We start from the raw sequence: 19008 nt of genomic DNA, 5'->3' as shown, positions 1-19008 counted from the left end.
GATGAAATCATCTTATCAAACAAATAAACAATTATAATCATCACCCTAAAAATTAAAATAACCCTAATATTTTCGAGTATCTAGTCAGTTTGAAATTTCTCATAGTTTTATAAACCTTTTTTAATGCTTTGTTTGAATCCAATTGTTTTTGTGGATTTACTTTGTGGTTTGTTTGTGAATACAAATAGTCCCTACATTACAATTGGTTGATTTGTCACTTTTAATTTTTTTTTTTACACGGATTCATCCTCTATGTTTATTTCTTTGAAATTTATTTCCTTTGCCTGCAGAGATTTTTACAGTCTGGATTTTGCTGACCAATTCTTGAACTAACCATAGTTAGACACGTACTCTTACCACTCCAGGAACCTGCTCTGATCGAAGGTCACTAAGGAAATGCCACATTACCAAATCCATCAGTTAGTTCTTAGTCTTCATTTTAGTTATCTTATCAATACTAGTTAACACATTTGATATTTCCACCACCTTTGATAAGCTTTTTAAAATAGACCTCCGGGACAATTCACTCACTCATTTTTCTCCTACGTCACAGACTGAGATATTTTTTTACTGGTTCATTCTCTCTTCCCTGACCACTAACTGTTGAAGTGCCTAGTCCTCAGTGTCCTCTTTTCTATCTGTCCTCATTTCTTAGTAATCTCATTTCACTTGAGACATGTATATTCACGTATATTCAATGATCCACTTGACATAACTATATCCAAATGAAAGTTTCCAAATTCCAGCATTTCCAACACTTCCAAAAACAAGCTCCTACATTCCTACCACATCTTTCTTGCAGTTTTCCCCAGCTCTGTCAATAGTAACCATGCCTCCATTTGCTTAGGACAAATATCTTAGAATCACCCTGACTCACTCCCATTTTTCTTTCATTTTTCACTTCTAGTCAATTAGCACATCCTTTTGCCTCCACCTTCAACATATACCCACAAATTAACCATCTCTCATCAGGCCCTGCCACGATCTGGCCCAACCCATTTTGATCTTTTAATCTGGTTTAGTGTGATAGTTTCCTAACTAGTCTCTCTGATTTGACTGTTGCCCTAAATACAGCCTATGCTCAACTCAGCAAGCAGAGTGACTCTATTGAAATGTCAAAAAATTAAAACTATTTCTCTGCTCATAATTCTCCATCAACTTTCTTTCTCACTCAGAGTTAACCCCCAAGCTTCCTCACTGTGATCCCCATTTTCCACTGTTAACCTCTCTGATTTCTTTCTTCATTTCTCTCTCTTTGATGTCTACTTTTGCCACAGAATTTTTTTTTTTTTTTTTTTTGATGGGCTGGGTGAATGTAGGTCTAGCTGAAAATGATTTTGTAAAATTTTGTTTAGAGCCTGGTATTTGAATGATTAATGCTCAATAAATGTGTAAGAAATAAGGAGAAAACTATTTTGCTTGAATAAAATTAAAAAGATGAAGAAATTTGCAGGTGGTCTCAGATATATAATACCTTGGTCTATCCTGAACAATTGATCTACAAAGTGTGGCCAAATTACCCTTAAATTGTTTATTTTGACATTAAGAGCAAAATGTCTTTCTCGGTCCATTATATATATGTATATTCATCTTAAGAACATTGGAGAACATGGCCAGTTTCAGGTCTGTTGGTAGTGTGGGAAAGACTATTATTTTCACTTAGACTTTGGAATTCAAGAGTGGCCTTTTAATTAGCTTGTGCTGATGTTTTGTCTGTGTTTGTCATTTCAAACTGATTCTTATTAAAAAGCGGGACCTATGCTCCATTGTACTGTCTTGAGAACACATTTTTTTCTTGCTCAGGGATGCTAAGTGCAAGAAAAAATCTGGGAGTTGAACAAAGCAGTCTCTTGTACTTCTAATAACAACAAGAAAAGTCTGCGTTATCAATAAGCGGGTATCTAGATTTCAGTCCTTAACATTTCAAAATCTTTGACATTGCATTTGGATTTCTCTTATATGTATCTTTAAAAAAGAATTCTTGAAAAAGAATTCAATACAATATGTCCATCTAATCATAACTCTAAACACAAAAATAATAAGAGTCAATTCTGTGTTGTCATGTGTATTTACCCTCTGTATCTCAAATATGTTTCTCTCTCCTCTAAGAAATTAAACACAGAGTTGAAATATAAATGAATGTGTGTTTGCTGTAATGCTACTTGACATTTTAGTTGTAATGAACAGAACTTCAAATATTACCAACATTACATTAACAATGTAAAGTGTTTTAAACATGAAGTGTAATAATAATGCTGAGTAGATTAGGTATCTTCATCAATATGTCTCATGCTTATTAAAAACTTCTTTCTGAATGCTGCATTATTAAACAAGTTTATTATACCTGCCACACGAATCTTGAGTTTTCTGCTATACTTGTTCTGCAGATTTTACGCCTTCCTTAGATTGTGGGATTGGCGACTAATGGGTTCATGGTCAAAGTTGGCAGGGTTGAGAAAGATATCGCCTCAGAGTGAGAGGTGAATTGAAGATGTGGTTCTGGGATAAGCAAAGCTGCCTTCATTTTTGATTTTGGTTACGTTAGTATTTTTTTTTTTCTCAAAGTGGACACGGTTCACCTTTTTCTGATTATGAGAATTAATAAATGCTCACTACGAAATGTTTCAAACATTAAAATATGTGAAGAAAAATCCCTTCTCAACTGAACAGTAAGTAAATAGTAACTGTTCACATTTTTTATGTATATCTTAGAAATTCTCCTCTTGTTCCACATGTCTTCCCCCTCTCTCTGTCTAATATCTATCTATCTATCTATCTCTCTCTATATATTTACACGCACATATGCAATATGTAGATATTGTATGGGAATTATGTATATCATGTGGGAATTATTTATATATGAATATATGTGTTAATGTAGATTTTTTAAAAGAAAAATAATATCCATTATACATAATATGTGACACTTCACCCCTTACCCCTTCACCACATACCTTCACTAGGACTTACTATTTTTTTTTCCACCTTTGCATTTTTATTAGGTAAAAAAATAGTATCATCATGCTAATTTACATTTTTAAAATTAGAGAATTAAACATATTTAGTTTGCTAATTGATCATTTCAAATTTTCCTTTGTGAGTTGACATTCAAGTTGTGTCCCTTTTTTATTCTTGCATATTTTCTTACTCATGCGTAAGAGAAAATCATAAGGAGAGCAACTCTCCTATATAATGTTTTTCAGTGTGTAGCCTGCCTTTTGATTTTGATTATGGTGTTTTTTTGCAGTATAAAGTTTATAATTTTGACACAATATTATCTGTCATTAAAAGTCTTTACCTTCATGATTTTTACCTGCATCGATGTATTCAACATTGTGGATAAGTCTGAGGAGTGAGATATGGTTCCTAAGGTATTCTTTTAAATTCTCTCTCTCTCAAGATTCTTTTAATTCTCCTTCCCCAAGGAAGAAAACATATTTTTGGGATTTCTCTATTACCTTCTCTCATATGTATTTTGTTTTATCTCAATTTAGTTATAATTTCAGAATTATAGTGAAGCTCTATTAGAATGGAATAATGATAAATCGCTATCTACAAATCTGGAAAGAATGAAAATATTGGTAGATTTTAGAGTATACAATTTACTGCTTTGTTAGACAGACATCTTTTACTAAATAGTGAATCAGAATCCACAGTGAACATCTTTTAGGAATTTATTACTGAGATTTTAGGACATTTTTCATGTGAATGATCATGACATTTCTTAAAATAAATTTTATCCAATTGTGTCAGAATTTGTACATAAATTGGTTAAAGATAATCATGATGTATTTTTTTTGTGAAAGTTTCATCTTCCAAGGTTCAAATAGAAAGAAACCTAAACTAAATCTACCACTAGTGGGTCTTAATGTTATTTTGATGATTGAGAATGCAGTCACATGACTTTATGGGATTCTATGGACACTAATTCTGATTGTCTTAGGTGTTTATAGATCCACTGAGTGTATTCCTTACTTCTCCAGATTGGACTGATGTGGAGGTTGGAACAGAAATTAAAAATATTGTTCTGAATGTGCTTTTCTTGTTTCTCTGACCTTAAGTTAAGGGTCCAAATTAAATCGACTTGCTACATTACATCTCCCCTCAATCACCACAGCTCAATGTGATTTTTCACTTCTCTGAAATTCTCTTAAGTATTTTTGGCACTCAGTCATATGTTGTCTTATGTTAATATTCTTGAATATTATTTAAAACATTTCCTAAGTGATACATATACACAACAAATATACAGATATAAAAATATCTTTTTAGTTTTTATATGCATATGTCTTCTGCATGAGAGTAATCTGTATATATTTTGCTTTATTACTTCCTATGCATTTTATGATATTATACAGTCTTTATATTAATTTTTATAATTTCCATAATATTCTTGTCAGTGAAGCCACCATAATTTATTTAATCCTTCTCTTAATAATTAGCATGTAGGCTTTTCCCCCCTCACTTATTATTTTTATAGTGCTTTTCGAATAGCATAGCAATGAATATCTTTCTACTTAAAGATTTTTCCATATTTTGTATAATTTCTGTAGGATAGATTCCCAGAATCTGAATTACTGAGCCAAAGATAATGAACAGTTTTAAGGCTCTTAATGCTTATTGCCAAATTTCTTTCAATAAAATCCCACAGATACTGTATAGAATGGTTATGGTCTCAAAACCATTGTCACTACTGAGTGTTATCATTATTTTTCTGATAGAAAATGGCTATTAAAATTTTTTTCCTATACTAACAAATTTGAACTTTTCTCATATGTTCTTTTTCTAATTTTGACCATTTAAAAGTTCAATTTTTTCCTCTTAACGTTTGAGTGGGCTCTGTCAAAAGAAAACATTCGGGCATTAGTTTGCTAGGCCTGCTGTAACAAAGTACCACAACGTGGGTGCCTAAAAACCCAGAAATTTATTGTTTTATAGTTTTCAAGGATAGAAGTCTGAGACTAAGATCTTCTCGGGTTGGCTCCTTTTAAGACTTATGAGGGAGACTCTTACCTCTTTGTCTCTCTTCTAGCTTCTAGTGGTTTGCTGGCCGTCTTTGGTTTGACTTGTAGAGGTGTTACCCAGATCTCTGCCATCGTGTTCATGTGATATTCTTCCTGTGTGTGTGTCTGAGTCTCCAAATTTCTGATTTTTATAAGGACATCAGTCATATTGAATTAGATGGCCATTCTACTTCAGTATGATCTCTTAACTAGTTATACTTGAAATGACCCTATTTGCAAACAAGGTCACATTCTAAGATACAAGCAGTTAAGACTTCAACATATGAATTTTAGAGGGTATAATTCAACTCATAACATTCAATAATTCATTTATCAATATATTTATTGATAATATTTAATGATTATTTAGGCAATGAACATTTATGTAGTGATTCCTATAATGTTAAGCCTCATGCTAATTATTGGAAGTAGAGGTGAAAGATATAGTTTCTGCCCTCATGGGACTGAAAGTTCAGACGTGGAACCTACCGTTCTCTGTTTCACTCATTCTGCTCCAGCTGCACTGGTCTCCATCTTCTGGTGCACAGTAGGCTTGGCCCTTCCTCAGGGACTTTGTATTTTCTTTTCCCTCTGCCTGGGATATTCTTCCACTGGATGTCTATGGGCTTGCTGCTTACCTTCCTTCAGTTTTCTGCTCAAATGTAGATAAGGAACCTGAGAATTAGCAAGTCTCAGGGCTGGAATGCAACTCTAGATATGTTAGTCACCAGCTTTTTCTCTCTGGGAATTCTTCTGTTTGAGATTATTCTCTTCAAAATCAAAATACTCTATTCTTAATGTACTCTTCAACCCAATTTTTCTTAGAAAAACCTTTTTATATTCTAATTATTTTTTTATTTTGGTTGTTTTTTTTTAAAGCTAACTTTATTCTACATCTTATTTTCTGACCACCTCAAAAAATGCTGTGTAAATTCTTACTCTTAAATTTATCAAATTTCTTGGTGGCTTACCACAAGCAGTTTTTATTTACAAGCCATAGTCCCTTAGTAAGAAGGCATAATTTAGATTCATGTGGTATAAAGTTGGTTTTCCCTGACTCATTTTGGTACAGATATAGTGCAAGATGATAATGAGCAAGCCACTCCACCATTCAGCCCTCTCAAAGAATTTTTCCTAAGTTCCAAGGTGGAGGAGTGGTGAAAGGGGAGAGAATGATCCCTCAGATGTCCCACAAAATGCTATTTCTTTTGGTGTGAAATGCCTGGCCACTCTACGGTATTGCTAACTTAGTTCCAATGAATCCAGGAACTCAGCCAAAAGCATTCTCCGGGTGGTATGGTTTGTGGATTATGTTCATTTATAATACCTGTACTGTTAATTTTTGTTCAAGCAACTTGTGGCTAGGAGGCCTTGGTGCCTTAGCTGACCACCTTCTCATGATATGATATTGCGCAGTACCTTCCTTGGACCCCTTTTATGAATGTCATAAGGATCTTCAATTTTCCTTTCCTGTAGATATTCTCTAGCTTCTCCCTTGAGCCCTGAACTTATTTATCTCTGAATGATTTCTTTTGAACAGCGTTCTAACTATCCTGTTTCACTTCTGAACATTAGCATTTGAAAACCAACCTCAGAGTTCTTATTTCATTGTGAAATTTTCCCCTAATGTCTTTTATCTTAACCTTTTAAATTATATTATTTTTTTCTTTAAGACATTACATCTTTTTTTGCTTATTGTATATGTTAGACCTATAATACTGGATTAAATATCTCCTATTCCTTTTTAATTTCAAATACTTAGAGAAGTATTTATGTTATTATGTTATTTTGATTCTCCTATTTTATATATATCAACATATTTGATTTTAAATTATGACTGTTATCAATTATAATGAACTTCTTTATTTTGATGCTTTAAAAAAAATCTCTGAACTCTTATTTTTCTAAATTAATATTGCTTTTTCTAGATTAAAAATTTTATGGGTACATATTTACCTTAACATTTACTTTTATCTTTTCTGTATCTTTATATCTTTAGTGCCCCAAGAAACAAACATACAGTCAGATTTGTTTTTTTTTAAATCAATCTTAAATTCTATAATCTGTTGGAATATTTAGGCTGCTTTGTAGTCATTATTCATTATATAATATTTGTTTGCTTATATAATATTAATTATACATATTATCATCTGTTATCTTATTTGGCACTTCAAAAATTATGTCTCTTTATCTCTTTTCTGATGAGGGTCTTCATTTGAGACTGTTTTTGTTTTTTATTAGTATGATGAAAGAAAATTATTTCATCTTAAAGAGTAAGAGTGTTTAAACACTGCTAGATGATTTAAAAATATTTTTTTCATTAGTCCTTGCAATCACTATGTGAAATAGTAATTATTATCTTCAAAAATCTAACAGTTTAGGATGATCCATGGTCAACTTTTTATGGTTTGATCCTACCCCTGTGGGAGCACATTGTTCTGCATAAAGCAAACTCAATACTTTTTGAGATTTATTATGAATTTCTTATCATCTCTTCTTTACCTTATACCCTTGACACACCTTGCTCCATTTCTCCAGGTCCCAACTAATGACATCATTCACTTATCTGCTGCATTTTCTGTTTTCCTGGTAAATAATTTGTGAGGATTATCTCTTTAATAACTCACCATTTGATCTCTCAGAACCTTTCTTTCCTGATTACTCTTGAGGGAAGAGCTGGCAACTCTCTATAACTTGAATCCCAAAGAACTTGGCTCCTTGAAGGAAGCCCTATCCACACTTCTGACACTTTTTTTTTTTTTTACCAGTAAAAGCAAACTTAATTTGTCTGTCTGTCTGTCTGTCTGTCTGTCTACCTACCTATTTACTTAACTATCCATCTATCTAGTTCTTATAGTAGCTGATGTTTGATCTACTTTAGCCCTCTTTTTGTCCCTATTATGCTTTGGCCACGGGTGTGAGGACTGCTTAACAATGACAATGACAACATCAAATTTCTGGGAACTATAACTCAAGAATTACTCTAGGTTTATTTCTTCTTCAGTCATTTAGGACTTCCTTACTAATTAGTATGTCTTGTTCATCATCTCATTGATTTCAAATATATTACTGGAAAACTAGGACACAGAGGTTGTGCTAAACTCTATTGCTGTATCAGAGCCAGCATACTGACTTTGATAAATCAAGATACAGTTTTATTATCACGAGTCTCCCTCTTCTTATTCTTTTATAGTTACATACTGCCCTGCTTCTTACCACTCACCCCTGGCTCCCCCCATTCCTGGCACTGACCCTGGACAACTACTGATCTCCATTTACTTAATTTTATTTCAAGAATGTTACATAAATGGAATCATCCATTTTGATATTGGCTCTTTTTCCTCCTACTCAGTGTAATTCTCTGGCAGTTCATTTAGGTTGTTGAGTATATTAATAGTTTGTCCTTTTTTATTGCTAAATCATATTCATGATATGGATATACACAGTTTGTTTAACCATTTACCCATTGAAGGGCATCTGTTATTTCTATTTTTTGGCTTTTACAAATAAAGCTTCTATTAATATTCTTTCATAGGGTTTGTGTGAAAGTAAGTTTTCATTTCTCTGGGATGAATATCCAAGAATGTAATTGCTGAGCACAGGGTGGTTTTATTTTTAGTTTTATTAAAATCTGTCACACTGTTATCTGAAGTGGCAGCACTATTTCATATTTCTACCAGCAATATACGAATAATCTAACATTAAATGTTGCCATTTTTTTTTATTTTAGCCATTCTGATAAGTAGTAATGATATCTTGTCATTTTAATTTGTATTTCCCTACTGGCTAATGATATCGAACATTTTTTCATGTGTTTATTTACCCTCTGTATATCCTCTTCTATGAAATGTCTCTTTATGCCTTTTGCCCATTTCCTTAATAGAGTGTTTTTTTTACTGTTGAGCTTTGAGAGTTCTTTATATGTTTGAGATACTAGTTGTTTGTCAGGTATGTGGTTTGCAAATACTTCACATATTTTCTTTCAGTCTGAAGATCGTGTTTTTATCCTCTTAACAGGATCTTTCACAAAGCAAACTCAATACTTTTTGAGATTTATTATGAATTTCTTATCATCTCTTCTTTAATTATACTGAGGTTTAATTTATCATATTTTACTATTATGAATCACACTTTTGGTGAGACGTTTAATATCTCTGCATGACAGTAGACCCTGAAGATTTTCTTTGTTGATTTTTACATCAGTGCATTTTTATTAGACAGTTACTTGCTGTACTCTTCTCAACTGAAATCGGTAATCTTAATTTCAAAGTTAAAAACTATGTGAATGAATACTTGGATAAATTAATCAAAGTCATTAAAAAATATTTTTGATGACTCCAGCATCGCAAAGAAACACAAAGTGCCTCTTCTGTAGGTACTGTTATGAAGGAAGGAAGAGTGTAGAAAGATAGAATCCTTGCTCTCTATGCTTTATAGAGTTATTGGTAGAATACTAGAATGAGGGGCAGCCAATAAAAATGTCGAAGAGAAAACTTAGGCCAGAGGCCATGCAACATTTGAAACACACTAATTTACAGTGGGTAAATGGCAGACTTCAGACAAAAGCATGAACAGAGAACTGAAAACTTGTTCTTCTAAGAATGTTTACCATCCTGGATTACGGAAACTGGTGGTAGATGACTCATTATTAACAAAGGATTATAACATGAAATATTAGTAATAATAAGGACATTGTTGAGAAATAACAAAGACTATAACAAAGAAGGATATAAACACATACCAAAAATATTTTTTAATGACTTTTAAAAAGTCAAAGTGATAAGTCTGCAACTTCAAGCTTTATTCTTTTTAGAAAGGGCTTCCTTACTTTATGGTCCAGGACTAAGTTCACAATGACTTCACTAGTACTGGTAGGAGTTTCCTTTTTGAGCTGAAATTTATAATAATTTTTTATAGTTAAATACAGTATAGATTCTATATATAGGTTTTAAGGTAAAGTTTATAGTCATTTTTCTAATAAATGTGATGCACATTTCCATAGTCACCCCTTAGCTGAGAACAGGATACTAAGGAAGCAGGAGCTGGGGCAGTTATATTCACATAGGGCTGACTGATATGAGGTAAAGGGAGGTGGGGTGGGGAGGAGGAACATTCTCAGGTGCTCGTGACAGAACAGAAACAATATTTATGAAAGGGAGATTTCTGAGGTCAAAATTTCTAATTCAATCTTTTCCACAAATGCCAATCTAGGTATTTTTAAGTCTAACTAAGCAGATATTTGGGTTATAAAATGACATAGTTTAATTTTTGAACAATTAATTTTATGAAATATACTTTATATCCAGTAAAATGCACAGATCTTAAACTTACATTTAGATCAAGTTTAATAAACGCATGCACTCATTTAAGCAACACATTAATTAAGATGTAGAACAGTCTCACCTCAGAAAGTTCCCTCATAATCCCTTTCAGACACTCCCTCCTACCCTGCCCCTGGACAAACGTTATTGTGATTTCTATTGCCAAAGTAAGTTTTGTTTATTCTGGCATTTCATATAGATGCCATTATAAAACATTTACTTTTTGTGTTTTGCTTTTTTTGTGAATCATAACGGTTGTGGAACTCAACGATGTTGCATGTATCATGAGTTTGATTTTTAGTGCTAAATACTAATTCATTGTATGAGTATACTACAATTGACTTTTTTCATTCTGTTGTTGATGGCTATTTGGGCTGTTTCCCAGTATTGCCCACGATGAACAAAGCTGCTATCAATATTTTCGTGCAAGTCTATTTGAGGACATATGTTTTCATTTTTAAGTAAATACCTGAGTGAAATTGTTGCGTCATAGGGTAAATGTATATTTACCTTTGTCAAATATTACCAGATAGTTCTCCAAAGGGCTTGTAATTTTTACACTCTTACAACAACATCTGAAAGCTGCTTTACAATCTTGCTAATGTTCGATTTTCTCAGTCTCTAATTTAGCCATTCTACAGAGTATGAAATATCTCACTGTGGTTTTAACTTGCATTTCCTTAAGAACTATGATGTTGAGTACCATTTCCTGTGTGTGTTGGTCATTCTAATATCTCTTTCTGTGAAACGTTTGTTCAAGTCTTTTGCCTATTTTCAAACCTAACATCTGGGCCTACCTGGAGTTAGTTTCTATTGACTACTTCCCCGCCCTCCTCCGCCCCGAGTGTGGATCACAATTTCCTGTTTGTTTGCAATCTTGCTAAATTTCGATTGAATATAAGATGTTGTAGCTACTCTAGATTCTGCCACATTCCGAGAATTATTTGCTTTCTGTTTTAGTCGATAGTTTCAGTTGCCTGGAATCTAACTGCAAACTCTGTCTCCTTCAAGGTATATAACTGCTTGTATCTCTGTTCTGTTCTTATTTCACTACTGAGTATGATGTTAGGTGAGGGTTTTTTTTGTTGCCCCTTTTCAGATTGAAGAACCTTGCTTCTATTTCAAATTGGCTAAGCGTTTTTGCTTTTAGTGGCCAATAGGTGTTGAATTTTTCAAAAGCTTTTTCTGCCTTTGTTGAGCTAATTATATAGTTTTTAATTTTAGTCCATTAATATGGTTAATTACATTGATTTTAAAATATAAATTGACTTTCTTTTGGGGATAAACCTGACTTGGTTGTGATATATTTTTTATTTTTGGATTTGATTTACTAATGTATTTTAAGGATTTTTGCATCTGTGCTCATGAGAGATATTTATCTGTAGTTATCTTGTCTTGAAATATCTTTGGCTTTGATATCAGGGTCATTCTGGCCTCATAAAATAAATTGGAAAATATTCTTCTTGTATTTTCTGAGAGCTTGTAGGATTGTTATAATTTCTTCCTTAAATTTTGGTAGAGTTCACCCCTGAAGCCCTGGGGAAGTGATGTTTCTTTTGTGAGAAGTTTTCAAATTAAGGATACAATTTATTTAACAATGGACATGAAGATCGTAGGCAGCATAGAGATATAAGGCATAAAACTCTTTTTCTTTACTTGTCAAATTCCTAAAAATAACACTTTAAATTTGAAGGTGGAAGTATAATTAAATGTATAAGGCAATTATACTCCTTTTTTTTCCCATAGTGTTTGCCTCCTCAGCCATTATACGTGAAATTTAGCCTGCATCATTGATATATTGACCATACATGTCAATTATGAAACATTTCTTCATGATCCATTTATTTTAAAATATATTTCTTCAATCATCTGGCATCAAAATAATGTATGGTTTGGTTAGGTAGCTTATATTTTATGACTTTTTTTTCTTTTTATTCTAGTGTATATGTTTGTTTTTCCAATTATAATGTGAATTTGTAAGTAAGCATAGTCTTATTTTTTTTAAAAAATATTTCTATATCTCATAGTAGACCTCAATACATGTTTATTTACTTGAACATTTTTTATTTTAGCTATTTCTCTGTATTTAAAACATTTTAAAATCCATTCTTTTATTTTCTAAAGAATGAGAATAATTTAATTTAAAAAATCAGTTGATCATAATAATTCATTTTTAAAAACTACCATGAAACCACTGAAATTTTAGTCGTACTTTTTGTTTATTCTAATTTTCCAGACAAATTTTGGAAATTATTTCTATTCAGATCAATTAAGTATATACTACAAGAAGTAAGATTAGAATAATGTTGATAATTATTAAAATTGGTTGTTGGATAAAGGTCGGTCATCATAATATTCTATTCATTTTGGAATACGTTAGAAAATTTCTATAATGCAAAGCGCGAAATGTCTAGTATTAGTATATGTATGAAAGCTCAAAGAGATGGGGAAATTATGTCTTCTTGTTAAGCATTCTGTCTGAGAAAATAAATCTGAACAAGGGTGGATCTATGTTTCATGGCCTACAGATAATACAGTTTGGAGGGGGAGATTCTCTCCAAGAAAACAAATAAAATATGATGTGAAAAATTTAGGAAAGGGACTATTTACCTAGAACAGGAGAAATCACTACAAATTATTTAAGAAAGCTGACAAATAATAAACATTATAACAATAGTAAAATATTAATGAGTTGCTTTCTTTATAAATTGTTCCCTTACATTTTTTATTTTATTTTCTTTGACTCTTTATGTGACACTGATTTTGTAATAAGATTTTCTATGGAAAAAATAAATGATAACTTTGTTTTACTTTTGAAATGTTTAATTTTTTTTTGTTGATAGTTTAGAAAAGCTTGTTTAAATTTCATAGTTGATTATTTGTATTATGAGCTATAATTTTAGGCTAGTTTTATTTATTTAAATATTTACTTGAATATGTTTGGGTTTTCATTTGCAACCAAACTCTGCCTAAACAACAAAGATGAATTAGTATCTAACATCATAAAAAATATTCTGTGGGAACATTTTTAAAACCTGAACTTTGGGTCTTAATAAGTCATAACCATTAAAAGTGCAAAATATCAAAGAGAATAATGGGTAAATCTCCTCATGTGACTTTTTCTTTCTGGAAAAATCAGTGAAATCGAAGAGAAATTTAAAAATCAGAAATGAAAATATATGATGTTCAAACCAGTGATTCACTCTATTTAGCATTCTCTGGGAGTTATCATAAAAGAGAGCTTATCTGCTTATACTAAAAGGCATGTGACCCCCAAATCCTGATTTTTATTAAGGCTACATTTTGTGTCAGTTTTCCATGAACTGAGGTAAAAACTTTTGATGCTTCTTTATAATTTTTTCAATATGAGGTTCTTTTTTATGTGATGGTTTCTTTATATTTCTGAACCACTCTGTAGAGTATAATTATAACTTGAGAACAAGTCTGTATTTTCCACTCCATTTTCTGTACAATCTTAGAGAGGTCATGTCACTGCTTTGCACATCTGCCAGCACTCTGGCACTACTTATTATCTATATGACTTTAGCAAGTCATGCAATTTTTTTCAGCTCTAATTTTTTCCTCCAAAAAATGGGGTATTGGAGCACCTGCTTTGACTTTCTCATTTGCCATGAGAATAAGTGCCATACTGTAGGTGATGACACCGTGAATTATGCAGTGGAATCCAAATGCTATTCTTTTTGTGATTGTTATTACTGTCCTCTTCCTTATAGGTCTGTAATCATTTGACTGGCTGTGAGGATCTTCAAGATTGATGAAATCTGATATTCTTTCATTCTCTGTTCTAAACCTTCAGACAATTCTCTCCATATTCTTTTCCTGTTTTTTGAAATTATTTTGTTGGATTTAACTTTAAACTGGAAGACTCTCACATTCCCAAACAATCTTTTGTTCATTTATTCATGTATTCATTCAAAGGTATTTATTGAGAGTATATTTAATACCAAGTGCTGTGCTAGGCTCTGAGAATTGTTGTAATGAGCAAAAAGACAGGATTTTGTTCTATTGAAGCTTAGAAGCATGGTGGGGAAGTAGGATTCATCAAATAGTAACAAAACAAACAAACAAAAAAGGAGATGAAACAATCAGAGAAGAATCTCTTTTTCTTTGGAAGAGTGTGGAAAAAAAGAAACTTTTAAAAAAGTGGCAGTGGTATTATGATTCCTCCAGCAAGCCTGGTTTATTGAAATGGAAGAATGAGAATACATTAAAACTGTACAAGGACTCAAAGGTGGTCCTGCAGCAGCAGTGAGCCCCTACCTTAGCTTCCATCCATCCTCTGATGTTGCTCCCTTGCACAAAGCACTAACAGTTAAAGATGTGGATGAAGCAACCATCATTGATATTCTAAGAGAAACAATGCACAGCATCAACAGATCAAAGTAGCACATCTCCAAGAAAAAGGAAAGCCCCTGGATGAAGCTCTGAATAAAGCTCTTACAAGTCACCTCCAGGAAGTTGCTGTGGCTCTTTTAAAAACTGTAGCCCAGTTGGATGCTGATGGACTCTGTGCTGCCATGTAGGACCTTGGAACTTATGAAGACACTCTGAATGAAATTTTGGCATCAATAACTAACAGAGAAATTGACATAATATTTAGAGAAGAATTCAAGAGAAAACTGCCTAAAGACATCACCTCAGACACATCTGAGATTATCAGAAGCTTTGCTTTCTCTTGTTAAGAGTGACCGATCTGAGGATCTTGGCATAAATGAGGACTTGGCTGATTCAGATGCCAAGGAATTATATGAAGCAGGAGAAAGGAGAAAAGGGACAGGTATGAATATGTTCAATATCATTCTTACCACCAAAAGCTACCCCCATCTTCTCAGAGTGTTTCAGAAGTACACCAAGTACAGTCAGCACACTGTGAACAAAATTCTGGACCTGGAGATGAAAGGTGATGTTGAGAAATGCTTCAAATGGTTGTAAAATGTGCCACAAACCAGCCAATGTTCTTTGCTGAGATGCTTCGTCAAGCTGTGAAGGGTGCTGAAATTCCGGTGCGAGCAAGAAAAGCAGCTACCAAAATAACACTTGCGAATGCATTTTTGTCTTTCTACAATGCCGAGTTTATTGAGTGAAACCTTGTCAGATAAACAGATCAGGTACCCATGCAGGTTAACACACCACAAACAGAGAGGGTAAGTACAGAATCTTACGCTACAAAGTGAAGGGATGAAAGTCTTCAGTGTTTCCCAAGTGAGCTATGTTGACTTGTGGCATAGAGACCTGCACATTGGTCCCAAGCCAGAAGCTGCTATGGGTCAGAAGGTCAGAGTCTTCAGCTTTAGCGCACCCATCCGTGATGCTATTGGGTTAGGCTGAGCATTGTCTGTCTAAAGCATTCAGCTTATATGGATGTTACAAGGTGGGATCCTCATACTTATTGGCTCCTGCAGGTGGGGGCTGACCTTTCGGCAGCTTCAGGCAGTCCAGTTACACTCCAAGGGCATTCTTCTTATGTGCAAGTTGACGTTACTGTTATGAGTCACATGGATTTCCATTTTGTAAAGCCCAAAAAGTCCTCATTTCTTTATACGATGTCATAAGACATTGATCAGAATTATGATTTCCTGTTCTAAAATTGACACAAATGATATCTAAGCATACTATTAGAAGTTGTATAGTGTCTCTCTCTGCCAAGCCATCCTGGGTTAAACCAAAGGAGATTATGAAGAAATTCTAGTGGCTATAAATCATTTTTATATTATGACTATATAATAGAGATACATTAAAAAATATATATTTACCTCAGCTATAAAACTCCATAAACAAGTTGTTCTAATAATATTACCTGAGAAAGATGTTTATGTAACAGAGAATAAAATGATTTTGTAGGACCCCCCTCCCCACCCCCCCCCCAAAAAAAAAAAAAGGAAACCAAAGAAAGGAAAGGAACAAGGTGCTCCAACTTACCTGGTCCGGAGACAAGGATTTCCTAGCACAGGACCTTTGAGTTGCAATACAAAGACGAGTAGGAGTTAATTGGGAGGGAAGCTCTCTTGTAATAAATCTACCATCACTCACCCTTGCAAAAACCTGCTCTTCAGGCCTTCTTAGGTCCCAATTCCAGGGCTCTGGGGTATTCCTCTCCAGTGCTCTCATTCCAACAGCAGGTCTTTTCAGATCTTTAAGATTTATAAAATCCTTTTTCGGGAGTTACAATTGACAGGTCAGAATTTACTATACTCTGTATATTTCCCTGAGTTCTTTCTTCAATTAATCCCAAATAAAGAAGTTAGCATGGTGTCTTAGTACCTGGAAAAGTCTTGGTATCATCAAAATTATGAAATAAAATTTTATTTGATTGTAATTTGCTAATTAGTAAGGTGGTGATCCAAATAGGGCATATTTCAGTTTCTTAGAACACATATTTGTATGCTAATAGTTTACATGCTGCTTATAAATTATATCTACATTGTGTGTCATTAGAGTTTATCCTTTTATGGAGATACTTTGAGAGAACAACTATTTCAAGAAATTAAACTTTTAATAAAACCACATTATTTAGAACATCAATATAAGTGGAAGAAACTCTGCCCCTTCACCCTTAGTCTCCGTGTGGACTTGTTCCTGATGGCAAGAGTGTGCATAATTCCGTTGCTACCCTCTGCTGAGGACAGTGGTGTAAAGGATGCTCTGCCTAAGGATTCGATGTGCTAAAGAAAACTCTATTTTCAAAAGCTCTGGCTGTTTGTGTTATTGAGAATCAAGACCTGGAGTGGATGGGCCTTTACTAATCAGAACAATTTCACTTCTATGGAGTATACAGAAGGAGGCCCAGAATCTAGTTTGGAGTGAGGGTGAGGTAGAGAACTAAATTGCTTTGCATATAAGAACAGGGGAGATTTTGTTGCAAAAGCCATGAGGAAGAAAAGAGGAACCTAGAGATCTGTCACAGGGCCCTGGACCTGGGGAAAAAGATGGTTTGGGAAATTCCCTACTTGGGGAAAGGATATTAAATTTCTCTGAAGAGAGATTTCTGATATGTGTTTGAACTTGTTTTCTACTCTAGCATGTACTTAAATCTTTGCTCTTCACAAATTTTACACAAAATTTGGATTGAATGTATAATGTTTTGGATAAGTCAAAAATAAAAATGTGGGGTCCAATGTGTAGCAGGGTGAGCCAGAAAGAACAAAGATTTTGGGCTGGTGATAACAGAGGTGAGAGAAAGTCTCTCCCCTCAAAAAACAAGGCCATGCTTTTCAAAATGCCATGCCAGGTTCCCGAGCTGGGCATCTGTGCTGCCCTTGGGCACCTGTAGCTTCAGGCTCCTCCTTAGACCTGGGAGTATTTGCCTGGTACACGTACTTCCAGGGCATGGTTAGGCAGACTGGAGTTTGAGAGCTGAGGCCCTGAAAGAGGTTAAGTAGCGTGTGTGTGTGTGTGTGTGTGTGTGTGTGTGTGTGTGTGTGTGTGTAGCAGGTGGGTGGGAAGGGATGCTTCCCTCTCTTAGACAGCCTTTCCTCATAATAGTTCTAAGGAGTGAGGTGGTAATATAGTTGTACAACTGCCTTTAGCTCTAATCCTAAGCAAAAACGAGCAGAAAATTAACTTTCAGGTTTCGAAAAAATCCACCAGGGCTGGCAGAGTCTTCCTTTTGTTTCCTGACAAATAGCTTGTTGACACTGAAAACAAAAGGTGTTTTTCTGGCACTGCTTCTGGCTTTTCTTTTGACAAGAACAAGCTGCTTTGTAGAAATGTTCAGCCTTGACCAGTTCAAAGTCCAGTGGGTAGCACTTATGTGGGTTATAAACAACTTTCAGTTATTAATGCTGGCAGTATTATTAGTAATTATTAATGATAGCAGCGTTTAGTGGATAGCTTGGTGCACAGGATCAAATTATTTTAAGAAAACAGAAAAAAAGAAAAAGTGAATGGATGTGTCCATTTTAACTTGCAGACTCTGTCTCACCCCTTTTCTGCCTGGGGACATTTGCTTCTTCATTCAAACCCCTAAAAAGGCAGTGAAACTAGTACACATCTGTGATGGTAGGCGCACACACACACACACACACACACACACACACACACACACCCCTAGGTACATCCATATCCATGTCTATGTGTGCCTCTGTGCCATGTATAGATTAATATTAGACAATTGAGATTTTGTTCTTGATTATGTTTGCTAAATATGAATAGCAATTTTATTTAAACATTTTGATTTTTATATAGATTTAAGAGATACCTATAAAGAAATCTTACCTAACTTATTCTATTATAATCAAAAATATTATTTCTATTGTACATAGAGTTATTTTTCATAAAAATGGTATTCTTTCTGTAAAACAGATTGCTCACTTTTCTTTGGCTAAATATTCATAGCCTATTCCTTGGAGGATACTTATACCTTCTGGTGTTTTGCATTTCCATAAACATCAGTGATAAAAACCAGTGAAGTTGATGGACATTGTTTATTTCTTAATTAGAAAAAAATGCTAATAGGTCTAGGCCAAGCCGCAGTTGAGAAATCTGGTTATTGGCTTCAATCCTAGCGTGGATTATGATTCTCACTCATGTACTCCTTTCAAAGCTTCTATCCAATTTTTCTCCACAGCTCTATTTATTTTTCTGATTAGTCTGAATTTAGGAACACATAGGAAAACCCTCTGGAATTGTGTTGGCCACATATTGCTGCTTACTCAGAGTGATTT

General features: G+C 33.8%; 1 protein-coding gene across 3 annotated transcripts in view; it reads left to right on the top strand.

The window, feature by feature from the left end:
• The window catches only part of FRK (fyn related Src family tyrosine kinase), an 87206-nt gene that overhangs the window by 17132 nt on the left and 51066 nt on the right, over positions 1 to 19008 (top strand). The window contains exon 1 of one of the 3 annotated variants that reach the window (XM_036221109.1): positions 14273 to 15489. The exons of the other annotated variants lie outside the window; for them this stretch is intronic. Within the exon in view, the coding sequence (XP_036077002.1) occupies positions 15389 to 15489 (101 nt within the window). The 5' untranslated portion in view covers positions 14273 to 15388. Of the gene's footprint in view, positions 1 to 14272; positions 15490 to 19008 lie in introns of those variants that run through there. 3 annotated transcript variants of the gene reach the window in all.

Source organism: Rousettus aegyptiacus, unplaced genomic scaffold (assembly GCF_014176215.1).
Source record: "Rousettus aegyptiacus isolate mRouAeg1 unplaced genomic scaffold, mRouAeg1.p scaffold_m13_p_1, whole genome shotgun sequence".
Lineage (NCBI taxonomy): Eukaryota > Metazoa > Chordata > Mammalia > Chiroptera > Pteropodidae > Rousettus > Rousettus aegyptiacus.
Note: the sequence above shows the minus strand (reverse complement) of the source record. Positions and strands in the feature narration are given on the sequence as shown.